The 13,042-nt window shown below is 39.1% G+C and overlaps 1 protein-coding gene across 6 annotated transcripts in view; it reads right to left on the bottom strand.

The window, feature by feature from the left end:
• The window catches only part of Dennd6a (DENN/MADD domain containing 6A), a 60,465-nt gene that overhangs the window by 28,011 nt on the left and 19,412 nt on the right, over window positions 1-13,042 (bottom strand). For 5 of the 6 annotated variants that reach the window (NM_001285467.1, NM_001285466.1, NM_001134465.2 and 2 more), the window contains 5 exons: window positions 6,584-6,696; window positions 5,788-5,868; window positions 3,159-3,264; window positions 1,559-1,638; window positions 374-436 (listed from right to left, as the gene is read on the bottom strand). In NM_001285467.1, coding sequence (NP_001272396.1) covers window positions 374-436; window positions 1,559-1,576 — 81 coding nt within the window. In that variant the 5' untranslated portion in view covers window positions 1,577-1,638; window positions 3,159-3,264; window positions 5,788-5,868; window positions 6,584-6,696. The remainder of the gene's footprint in view (window positions 1-373; window positions 437-1,558; window positions 1,639-3,158; window positions 3,265-5,787; window positions 5,869-6,583; window positions 6,697-13,042) is intronic. The other variant, XM_006518779.1, reaches the window with a different exon arrangement.

Genomic DNA, 13,042 nt, shown 5'->3' with positions numbered 1-13,042 from the left:
CTTACTTGAAGCACAGTGGGGATGGTAACAAAGCAGCTCAAGTATTTCAAATGAAAGATTCAAACCCGCAGGAACAGAAACTGCTTTCAGAAAAAGAAAAGCTCCAGGATCCTTCTGACTTAACGGTCTAAAATTAGAATTCAGTTGCCTATTCTTGTAAGAGAACACCTTTTGCCAGAGTTAAACCTTCTTTAAAGTGTTTACTGTCATTTAGTCCTCACAATTACAACATGAACGTGGGGTTCTCCAGGACCTACTGAGGTAGTAACAACATTTCTAACAAGAAATGTTAGAAAATTTATCACCAACTATTTAAAAGTAACGGGTGTTTCAGTGACCAGGCTGCGCCACGGTCACTTTAGCATCATGCTACCTGCTGAGTTAACTGCACCATCTGCGTGGTCCCAGGCTTGTCATGACACGTGGGAATCCGAACCTTAAAGACAGAGAGGAGCTATTATTTATCTGTATGGCAAGTGCTCTACCTAGCACACTCAGCACTTTGAAAGTGCTCTAAAGAGCAAGTGTTTCTGCGGGGTTTTAGAACTAAGGGTGTTCATTCTTAGTTACAGCAGGAGCAGGGAAACCAAAGTTCCCATGTCTACAAATGGAGATCACTAAACACAGAAGCAAATGTGCTGGAAACAGTCAGGACAGCAGTCTATCACATGGCTTCCTGCTCACTTTTCCAGTCTCTGCTTCACAAATACACACACCCAAACACACCCTCTCAAGCCTGCCAAACTTCTGAATAAACCCCACAGGAAACAATGGGAACCCTCAACCCCAAGCTTTCAGAATTGTTATGTTTGCTGAAGGGGTCGGGGCAAATACACTTACAAATCACGAAACTCTAAGGAAGGAACGCAGTTAAGGATAAGTCCAAGGTCACAAGAGCATGAATAGCAAAGAACTTGCGTGCACTCAGACAAAATCTGCCAGTAAAATTCAAATTCCTTCAAAACAAAGCAATGGGAGGACTATAACTCAGAGGTGAAGCACTTGCCTAGCCCTTAGGAGGCCCTGGGTTCAATCTCCAATACACAAAAAAGCAATGAAAGGAAAAATAAAAAAATCCTCACCATAACAAAAATATTCCAAGAAAAAACATGCTTGGTCTGACACTAAATGTTAAAAGACCATTTAGAGCTGGAAAAAAAAAAAAAAAAACAAACCCAAAAAACAATGACTTTTCTAGTTTAATCTTAATTTCCAGCAATTCACACCCAAGACTACGAGTGTTCTTCCCCTTCTTACCACCCATATTGTAGGATTTTAGAGGGAAGCACTTTTATCTGTGCATAGTCCACAGGGAGAAATACCATTGCTGCACTAATCCTTTAGGTGCACTGCCTGGCTGGAGGGGCCTGGAGATGTATGAAGGACTCTTCGAGGCGGGATCAACTGTGGTGTATCTGTAAGGTCTCCCAGCAATGACAACAGTGAAGGCATTAACATCACTAAATGTCATCAGGTTGTTTAAAACAAACCCTATGTGTGAGCGAGCTTTCTGTAGAGTTCTTCAGAGCAGACAGATGAGACTCTAGTCAGTTGTTACCTTCATTACTAGTCCCATGATAGGCAGGTGCAGCGTTTTCCCTGGCACTGGGGCAGGCCATCGGTCAACATCATTACAAGCTGAAAATGAAACAAAATACTAATGTAAGTGAAAAGATAAAATATTTAAAATGGACACTGCTAGTTAGAGCTCTTTTTGTAACATGGGAGAAATATGTTAATAATAACAGCAGATAAAAGTAAATTTGATGAAATATTTAATTTAAAATTTTTTCAGAAGTATTATGTTCTAGGATATATATTGGTTAACTGTTGAATGAGAGGTAGAGAGATGGCTCATCACTCATGACAGGAAGCTCACAATCACCTACAACTCCAGCTCCAAGAATCTGATGCCCTCTCAGGCCTCCACTCAGGCACTCACACGTGTGTGGCACACACACCACCAATAAAAATGTTTTGGTTTTTTTGTTTGTTTGGTTTGGTTTTTTGTTTGTTTGTTTGTTTGCTTTTGGGTTTTTTTTTTTTTTTCGAGACAGGGTTTTTCTGTGTAGCCCTGGCTGTCCTGGAACTCACTCTGTAGACCAGGCTGGCCTCAAACTCAGAGATCCTCCTGCCTCTGCCTCCCAAGTGCGGGGACTAAAAGTGTGTGCCACCACGCCCAGCTAATAAAAACGTTTTTAATTAAGAAGAAAACCTGTTGAATGACAAGTAGCTTCAAGGGCAGACTTCCTATTTATTTTTTAACTACTGTTTCTGTTTTTGGATTTCTGTTCAATGGTACTCCAGGAACTATCAGTACAAAATCTTATTACTAACTCTAACAGACACCATTTATATTATTACATTTGAAAGGACCAGATAGCACTTTGGTATTTATAGGTAAAGATACCACACTAGATGTTCTGTAGCTGTCTCAAATCATTTAGGATTTAAGTCTTAAATCTTCTGATTTTTTTTTTAGAGTATCACCTTAGCTTTATTAAAAATCTTTTCTTTAAGAGTATGTAACCTGTGTTACTGGTGGAGAAGATAGGACTCAAATGTTAAAAGTGGTAATAGCTCTATCAAAAGATCAAAGTTTGGTCCCCAGAACCCATGCCAGGCAGCTCACAGCAATTTGGAACTCCAGCTCCAAGGAGGATCTGACACTTCACTCACACGTAGACATGCATGCATGCACTCATGCACACACGAACACTAAACAAGCAAATAAATACATCAGTGAAAACGAAAAGTAAATATAAAAGAGAACATTCCTTGGACTAAGGAGAATCAGTAAAGTGCTTACTAAACAAGCATGAAGAACTGAGTTTGATCCCCAGAACTCAAAAAAAAAAATGTCAGACATGATAACAATGCATGGTTCTAATTCAAGCACTGGGGAAAAGACAGGAGGTTTACTGGGGCCCACTGGCAAGTCAGTCTAACCTAATTAAAATGCCTCCGGTCTTAGTAAGAGACCCTACTCCAAAAATCAAGGTGACTGGCTCCTGAGGAACACCACCAAAGAGTCACCTCTGGCTCGCACACAAATCTGCATGAGCACTCTGAAAACATGTGAACATGCATGGACAGATACACACACACACACACACACACACACACAGAGTACATAACTTATATAATATTTAACTTACCTGCTTCCAAGTAAGGTTCATTTTTTTCAAAATACTCTGGTGCTATCTGTTTGAGTACGGTGTGAAAAAAATGAATATAAGGTAGTTTGCTGATCAAAACCAATGACTGAGGAAAGAAAGAAAGGGGACAAAGGTTTTTTTGGTTTGGTAATTTTTTTTAATGCCTAGTGATTATAATTTAGATTTGCCATTTATTTTTCATGAACAATTATTAATGAGCTAAAATTCAGCAAAAACAAGGGTATGGATTTTGAAATTGACAAAGTTTTTTTTTTTTTTTTTTAAAGGTTTATTTATTTATTTATTACATGTAAGTACACTGTAGCTGTCTTCAGACCCTCCAGAAGAGGGAGTCAGATCTCATTACGGATGGTTGTGAGCCACCATGTGGTTGCTGGGATTTGAACTTCGGACCTTCAGAAGAGCAGTCGGGTGCTCTTACCCACTGAGCCATCTCACCAGCCCCGACAAAGTTTTTTTTACAGCAGATGTTTAAAAGAAAATACAATGTCATAACTGAGAAATTAAAAACTTTAATCACATTAAAATCTAAGGCAGTGTTTCTCAACCTGTGGGTCACAACCTTCACAGGAGTAGTATGTTAAATATCCTGTATATCAGATATTTATATTATGATTCATAACAGTAGCAAATTAACAGTTATGAGTAGCAACAGAAATAATTTATATTGAGGTCACCATAAGACAAGGAACTATAAAAGAGTCAGAGCATTAGGAATGTTGAAAACTACTGCTTTAAGAACTAAAGGCACATTCAGAGATATTCCTGCTCTTCAGGTAAAACAATTTCCCCCAAAACAGACTAAAGGCCAAGTATAACTGTTAGTTTTAACTGTCAATTTGAGACAATCTATAACCACCTAGGAAAAGAGTATCAGTGAATGATCCTCTATACTAGGTTGGCCTATGTCTGTGGGAGATTTTCTTGACTATGTTAATTGAAGTAGGAAATCCCACCCACTGAGGGTGAAACCATTCCCTAGGCAGGGGGTCCTGAACTGTCTGAGAGTGGAAGAGCAGGCTGAGCATGCTGTGGATGACTTGTATCCACAGTGTTTCATGCTACTCCCACCGTGACCCCTCCACAACGGTGGACTTATAACCTGGGACTACAGCTAATATAAGCTACATTCTCTCCTAGGTTGTTTGGGTCAGTGTATTTTATCACAGCAATAGAAGCAAAGATATCTACCTATTGTATACAACATATATCAAAATACAGCCACATAAAGTCTGTCTGTCTTTCATCATCATCATTATCATTATTATTTTGGTTTTTTGAAACAGGGCTTCTCTGTACAGCCCTGACTCTCCTGGAACTAGCTCTGTAGACTAGGCTGGCTTCAAAATCAGAAATCCACCTGCCTCTGCCTCCTGAGTGCTGGGATTAAAGGTGTGCGCCACCACTGTCCCGCCACATGAAGTCTTTCTACTAAGGAAAAACAAACTGTGATGCTTGGTCCAAATCCCTATGCCTATTATGTTCTACAGTCCAGCTGTTCTAGCCTAGCTACAAACTTAAAAATTGTGACTTTCAGTATGATCACTTTAGAGTCAAACTACACTAATTTTTAAATGTAGGGTTTTTTTTGTTGAAAGCTGTTCTTTTTAATTAAAATTTTATTTTTATTTATGTGTATATGTGTGGGTGTCCACAGAGACCAGAAAAAGGCTGCAGATCCCCTGGGGTTGGTTATAGGTGCTTGCAAGTGGTCAATATGGGTGCTCAGAACTGAACTTGTGTCCTCTGTAACAGCAGCAAATGCTCTTAACTACTGAGCCATCTCTCCATCCTCCAAACTACTTTTTACCTTATCTGACATTAGAATAGGAATTTTCCTTTTTTCATTTAATTTATGAAAACAGATTATATTTAGGTTAGAAGCAGTAAGGTCTAAGATGTTGCTAAATTTTACTTATTGACTCATTAAAAAAAAAAACCTGCAGGTTTTTATGGTTATAAGAATATTACAATTTGTTTATTTTCTCCCTTATTCTAAAAGTACAGAGACAGCAACATCTCAATAATTAAAATTTATGGAATATGGTGGCTGGAAAGGTGGCTCAGCAGTTAAGCGCACCTCTTCCAGAGGTCCTGAGTTCAATTTCCAGCAAACCACATATGGCTCACAACCATGTGTAATGGAATCTGATGCCCTCTCCTGACCTACAGATATATATGCACACAGAACACTCATACATGAAATAAATAAATAAATAAATAAAAACTTTAATTACAGAACACCTTTAATCCCAGCACCCAGGAGACAGAGGCAGGTGGATTTCTGTGAGCACAAGCCAGTAAGGTCTGAACAGCAAGTTCCAGAACAACCAGGATTACATACACAGTCAGACTCTGTCTATAAATAAATCAATAATAAAAACGGGGCAAATGCCTATAATAAAAAAGCTCAGGCAAACATAAAATCTCAGACATAATTAAGTTTCATTGAGACAGGGTCCTATGTAGCCTAGGTTGGCCTCAACTTCCAGATTTTTCTATCTCCATCTCTGAAATGTTCAAACTACAGGTAGCCACCATTAAGTCCAGCTCTCGATTCTCCAGTCATAACAACATAAAACACTTTAATACTGCACATCAAAATTACCTTTTGAAAGTAGCCTCTTTTAAGAGTTTTATCTCGAACTTGTCGAAAATACACATATCCATAAAAATATGCAGGATCTTTCTATGAAAGAAGACAAAAAAAGTATGTGTGTTTGTATGTATGTACGTACATATGTATGTGTGTATACATATGTATACAGAGATATCCTTACTGGGCTTCTTTAATAACCCAAGTCAATATGTAAGCAATATACAAAAGTTAGTGATACCTTCCTACCAACAAACAGCAACCAGAAGAAAAAATAACCTGCAACGTGCCTGGAAATTATAACTACAGCCTAAGAACTAAAGGTGGGATTTTCCCCTAGGAACTCATCGGCTTATGTTCTTAATTCACATCTAGACTTGCAAATTGAAATCAGAAAACCATCAAATCAGAATTTTCTCTGATGCTACATCGTTTTCTTAAAATTTGCAGTAAATAGCTCTAAGTTATAATAAAATCTGAGGTACTGGCCCAGGGGAGACCACTTAAATACGATGGTATTTATTATATAACGGTTCCCCACCTGCCCATCCCAACAGATCATGACCAAGCAAAGCACCTCACCATGCTAGTCAGTTTTTACAATGTATAATGGCAGCATTTCCAGAACAGTAACTTTAGAGTCAATTCCACTCATATGTTGAATCCTCATCACTTACTTAAGGAACACAGCTAGATCATAAAGTAACCCCAAAGGCAAACAACACTGAAAAGTTATCAAAGGTGACTGAGTACGCTGGCTCTAAAGGAACAAGTGCCAGGGCTTCCTCTCACATGGATGCTTTCCCACCTTTAAGTAAACTGGTAAATCTTTGTCAAATTCATCAAGAAGACAGTGTAGTGACACCCTTCTCCCAGAAGACTGTCGGAATCTAAAACAAAACTGGGTATCTCCAAGACAACCTAGCAAAACAAAGAAAAGGAAGTCAGGGCGGCTTCACGTGACGTTTGTCCAGTTTCATCAATAGCTCAGCGAAGGAGCCTTGTAACTTTTACCTATTTCTTCATGTTTTACAGAGGAAAAAAAAAGCCTAAAAATTCCAGGACATAGTGGTGCACATCTTTAATCTCAGTGCTTAAAGGCAAGTAGATCTCTGGAGTCTGAAGCCATCCTGGTCGACATAATGAGTTCTAGAATAGCCAGAGCTACAGAGTGAGACCCTGTCTTGAAAAGAATAAAATAGAGAAATTCTGGCCTTGCTGCAGGCCACCTTGCTAGTTAGAGGTAAACTCCATCTTGATTCCCAAGTCTTTTCATAGTTTCCTACTTCTCTTTCCAATGCCATTCTTTTCTCTTTTAATTTGTCTGCATATGATGTTGTCTTACATATATAAACAAATGAGGTCTTTCTCTCCTCTCTCTCTCTCTCTCTCTCTCTCGCTCTCTCTCTCTCACACACACACACACACACACACACACATCTACAACTACTTCTTGTTTCAATCTACAGCTTTATAAACTTTCTCTGCTTTGTTTTTGAGACAGCGTCTCACTATGTGGCCCTGGATATCCTGAATTCTCTATATAGACCAGGCTAGTTTTGAACTCAGTGATTCCCCTTGCCTCTGCCTCCCAAGTGCTGAGATTAAAGGCATGTGCCACCATACTCAACTATATAAATTTTTTTAAAATCTTTTTGATATAGAGTTGTTGCAGGGTATTTGACCACACTGTGAACCTTGAGACTGCTGTTTACTGGAAAAATCTGTTTCTAGTTGTGGTGGCTCAGCCTTAGCACACATCTTTAATCCCAACCAGTGAAGGTAAAGTTAGTTTGTAGAAGGAAGCATCCATGTTTGAAAGTGATGTTTAATGGAGTAGCAGACAAAGTGATGAATCAGAGAAAGATTTGACAGAATAGGATATGTTCAATTCTCATAGAAGAGAGGAGAGGAAAGCTACTTGAGGGGCAGTGCAAAAAGAGAGGAGGCAGCTTTATCAGGAGAGTAGTACAGAGACAGTGTGAAGCAAGAACAAGCTAGACACAGGTGAGGACAGAATGAGCCAGAGAGCGAGAAGGAGCCAGAAGATTAGAACAGAGTGCCAGAGTTAGCATGAGGCCAAGCAGAGCAATTCAGTCAGAGGCTGAGAGAAGTCAGATTGAATCAGTCAGCTGGGAGACAAGTTTGAGCCAGAACAGCTGAGTTGACCAGCCAGCAAGAGTTCAGAAAGTTCAAGAAAGGGTGAGCTTATTCAGCAGTAAGTCTCAGAGCCTGAAAATGTTCTAGGTCTAGATAAGATTGTACAGAGGCTAGAAACTTCCAAGACTAGGTCTAGTTTAGCAGACTGAGGCAGTAAGCCTCCAGACAACCATTACATTGGGAGAATAAGAGCTACATTTACATAGGATCTCATGTAGCTCTGGCTGGCCTCAAACTTGCTAAGTAGCCTTGAACTTCTGACCCTCCTGTCTCTCCCTCCCTCCCTCCCTGGTGCTGAGATCATAGTCATGCCACCATGTTACATAGTGAAGAGCACTAAAGATAGTTATTCCTGTGTGCTAGGTAAGCACTACCCCACTGAACTACACACCAGTTTCCAAATGTATAAACTTTTAAAAGTAGACAAGGCTGTAATGTTTTAGGATACATGGACTAGTGATTAGAAATAAAAATAATGAAAAATATAAAAACCCTTATTTTAACAATCAGTGGTTACACTTGGAGGAGGGAGGGGAAGAGGCTTGAGGGGGGCTTTAAGGTGCTAGCAATGTTCTGCTAATTGGTCCTGAGTGTATTTTTCATTTCACAATGAGAAGGCCCTTTAATAACACATACCATATAAGATTCAGTAAGAGTCCATAATCAACTTATCATCTTAATCATCTGAATTAACAATTAATTTTCAACTTTAATCATTTCAGCAAGTCTCTTGAAATGCAAATTTTAATTAAATTTGTCAGGCAATAATTACTTTAAAAAACTATTAATACTCTAAAAATTAGCTTACTAAAACATGCAAGCTGGTAAAACAGCTAATCCGGGTAAAAGTGTTCTCTACTCAAATCTGATGAACTGAGTTCAACTCCCAGAACCGGTAGATGAAACAGAAAACTGACACCTGACACTTGTCCTCTGGCCTCCACACATGCATGGCAGCACACTGGCACATGTGCACCAACAGCTATATCAGGGTCCTTTCAGCAAACGCTTGCTAGTGTATGCAATGGTCAGCGAATCTTCTTATACCAAAACAGTCACTCAAAGAGTAAAGAAAAAAAGATTATTTTTCTTGATGACACAGACAACTGTAAAAGACTATTTCTAGCCGGGCAGTGGTGGTGCACACCTTTAATCCCAGCACTTGGGAGGCAGAGGCAGGCTGATTTCTGAGTTCAAGGCCAACCTGGTCTACAGAGTGAGTTCCAGGACAGCCAAGGCTGTACAGAAAAAACTCTGTCTCGAAACAACAACAAAAGACTATTTCTACATTATCACAAACATGGGTATGGTGTGGCTCAGAATACATGTGACTATGATAAAACTTCAAGACTAGCCCTCTGCAAAGCATACTGGTACATGCTTGTAACCCCAGAACTAGGAAGATGGAAAGAATATCACCAAGTCTCCAAGCGAGTCTGATGACCATCACAACAACAGCAACCAAAAAGCAAAGCATGAAGGCTCTACTCTGCATCCTTCCAATCTCTGCACTCACCCCCCTTGCTGTGACTACTGTGGCTAAGATGGAGTTGCTCAGAGAGAGTACTTTAGGTCAGATCTTCTAAGGTGCAGAAGTACAGACACATACAAGTACAAACGTAAGGAAGTGCACAGTGCAGAAGTTCAGAAATATGGAAATGTACAAGTGTAGAAGTGTGCAAGGGAGAGTATAGAAATGTAGCACTGGCAAGGCAGTGTATACGTGTCTTACTGTAGCTTCTGCAATAACACCAGTTCATAAACTGGCTACTGGTGTGTGAACAAATAAATATCTAAGTTGAATACGCTGAAAAGCTTTTCTGGCAACCTGATATTAGTGTCATAAATTTATAGTTTTGTTTTACTAATATTTTTTAAATTTCATTTTTTTTCTAATATTTTCTTTAGCATCTATTTTACAAAAGTATTGGTCCATACAGACAGTTAAAAAACAAAAACATGCGCTTCAGCACAGGTAATTTAAGGAGTATACAGTATATTACAATGTCCTTGCTGTTTGACACAAATATTGTCTGCAAGCCAAGTCTACCCACAAGGCCTGTTCTTCCTTGAATTACTGCTACTTAAAATTCTCTGCACTGAGCCTGTGTCTTCTCCCTTGACATATTTAAGATAGAAGATTATTGTCCTTCAGTACCCAACATAGCTTAGGCTGAAGGAACACCTACATTCAGTTGGTGATAACGGTAAATAATGAGGGAAAAGTCTGGCTGTGTGGCTGATAAGAACACACTCTAAATTCATATTCAGAAAAAAAATGCATGAAACAGAAACAAGGACCAGCCCAAGTTTTCTTCTAAATTCATGAAGATCTAGGGTGTGTACAAGCAGAGGATTGTAGACCGGCAAACTATTTCACTGTGAATTGTAAAAAACATTTTCTTCTGTTTAGTTTTCAAACAGTCTAGAATGATATCTACTTTGTATGTGTGTGTGGGGGTGGGGAACGTAACACGGGAAGGAAGCCCTAATTTATGACTCTTTCCTAAAGTCTGCTCTGCTGTGCCACGATTTCCTTTCACAGCAATAAAAGCTATTTTGGAAATTTTAAGTCAAAGTTGGCAGAGTAATTATAACTTCCATTTGGAGGATAAAGAGGAAAAACAGTGGTTTGGATAGCACCAGAGCTCTGAAATGCTCTCCAAATCATGCTCATCTGCTAGACCATCAAGGTCTGCTTTTCAAGATCTTTTGTCAATTTTACTAGTCCCAACCAGGTTTTGGGTAAAATGAATTATAATTCATTTATAGTCAGTTTATTAAAAAGACACTTTTTAAAAAATCTGTAGGTCATTCATATGCCTAAAATATTAGAATTTTTATTTCTATAGATTTATGTTGGGAATTGGTTCTAACGCTTTGTCTTATTTCAGCTCCCAAAAAGCTGCACGTCCAGACCTGAGGGTCCCTGCCCCAAGCTGGGTTTGGCTGATAATAAAGAACTGCCATACAGCCAATGGCTGGGCAGTAAGACAAGGGGCTGGGAGAGAGAGACAGAGAACCACCAGGACTTGGAGGGAGAAGGATCCGATGTCAGAGCTGCAGGAAAGAAAGCAACCAGCCAAGTAAGAATTCGGGAAAATGGGGGCTGGTGAGATGACTCAGCGGTTAAGAGCGCCTACTGCTCTTCCAAAGGTCTTGAGTTCAAATCCCAGCAACCACATGGTGGCTCACAACGAAATCTGATGCCCTCTTCTGGAGTGTCTGAAGACAGCTACAGTGTACTTACATATAATAAATAAATAAATAAATAAATATTTAAAAAAAAAAAAAAAGAATTTGGGAAAACGGCCTAGTGACCACTTCCCTGATTGGGTCTGGGGTAGCAGAGATGAAACGCTGAGTCAGGAAAGTTGGAGGGAGAATGTATGCTAACAGCAGAGGATTAGAAAGGCCCAGCCTTTGAGCTAGTCAAGGCATATCAAAATTAGCTGGTGTGTATGTGTCTTTCATTCACATATCCAGAGAGCTCTTGGGTTCTCCTGCACTTGTGACCCACCAAGATACAAAGCAGTTTCACTAATTCACTGTTACAGATTTACTTTTGAGTTTAAATGTATAAAAACAAAATGACCTACACAAATACTATTAAATAATTTATTAAAAAGGCTATCAAGTGCCAGATGTAGGTCATTAATTCCAGCACTTAGGAGGCAGAGGCAAAAGGATCTCTGGGAGTTCAAGGCCAGCCTGGTCTACATAGTGAGTTCCAAGATAGCCAGGGATATGTAGTTCAAACCCTATCTCTACATAAACAAACAAATACCCAAAACCCTCCAAACCCAAACCAAACCAACAAAACAAACAAACAAAAAGGCTCTCAGGTAGTTCAGTGTTAAAGAGTTCTTTCCTGGCGTGCTAAAGGTCAAAGTTTTAGTTCCCAGTACTACAAATAAATTAATTAATTAAAAATTTTAAAGGCTGTCAAAATAACATGAAATTAACTTTTAACCTTGTTTGGAGGAGAAGGGAAGTTTTTCCTCTAGTCTCTGGGGTTCAGTAGCTAGGATCTGTGTATTAAATTGAACAATAACAATAAAATATTAAAATAAAAAACACTTAGCCAGGCATGGTGGTGCACCTTTAATCCTAGCACTTTGGAGGCAGAGGCAGATGGATTTTTATTTTTGAGTTTGAAGCCAGCCTAGTCTACAAAGTGAATCCGAGGACAGTCACAGTAGTTACAGAGAAACTCTGTCTCAAAAAAAAAACAAAAAAAACAAAAAAACAAACAAACAAACAAAAAAAAAAACCTGGTGTCGAGAGTGGAGGATAGGGGGGCAATAGAAAAAAACTTATTTTATTTTATTTTATTTTCTGTTTCTGAAAATTTTACGGAAAATGCTAACACCCAAAGGGAGCTAGATCTGGGAACTTGTACACAATTTTAAAAGGTTAAATTGCAGAAACACGTCCAAACACATTAAAAAGCTTAGCCTTTTAGACTTAGTAAACTGTGGGAAGGTAAACATATATGGAAAACTATAGTAGTTATTTACAAAAGTTTGTTTATCTAGCCAGAGGTTAGAATCTTGGGCCAGCAAGGCATTTGTTGCACAAGCCAGGAAATTGACCTGTGAAACCCACTCTCATGGCAAGAAGAATCACACACACACACATACACACACACACACACACACACACACACACACACACGGTGGGGGTTGGGGGTGGGAGGGTTCTATGACAGCCAGTTATCACTATAGACCAAACAATTAAAGGTTCTAATCAGTTCAGATCAGAACAAAAGACCCACTGGGCTTGACTGAGAACGATCTCTAATTAGTAAGAATCTAATTTTCTTTCATATCTTTCACCAAAGTAGCAGAGTGGTGCAGTGGAAGCATGCTGGGCCCTTATCTTTTACCAAGGCTCAGCTACACATGTAAAGGAAGGGGAAAAAACTGCAAGTATTTATACAAAAAGAAAAGTAATAATAATCTGTCAAATCTCTCAAATCAGATTAACTGACATAAATTGTCAGGACACTAGAGATAAGCAGAAAAGGAAAGAAAACTGGAGTAACTCTGCTTCAAGGGTTTGTGTGTGGCCTGAGAAGCCAAGTGTTCTGGTCACTGTAAGTTTA

The sequence above is a fragment of the Mus musculus genome, chromosome 14, assembly GCF_000001635.26.
Source record: "Mus musculus strain C57BL/6J chromosome 14, GRCm38.p6 C57BL/6J".
Lineage (NCBI taxonomy): Eukaryota > Metazoa > Chordata > Mammalia > Rodentia > Muridae > Mus > Mus musculus.
Note: the sequence above shows the minus strand (reverse complement) of the source record. Positions and strands in the feature narration are given on the sequence as shown.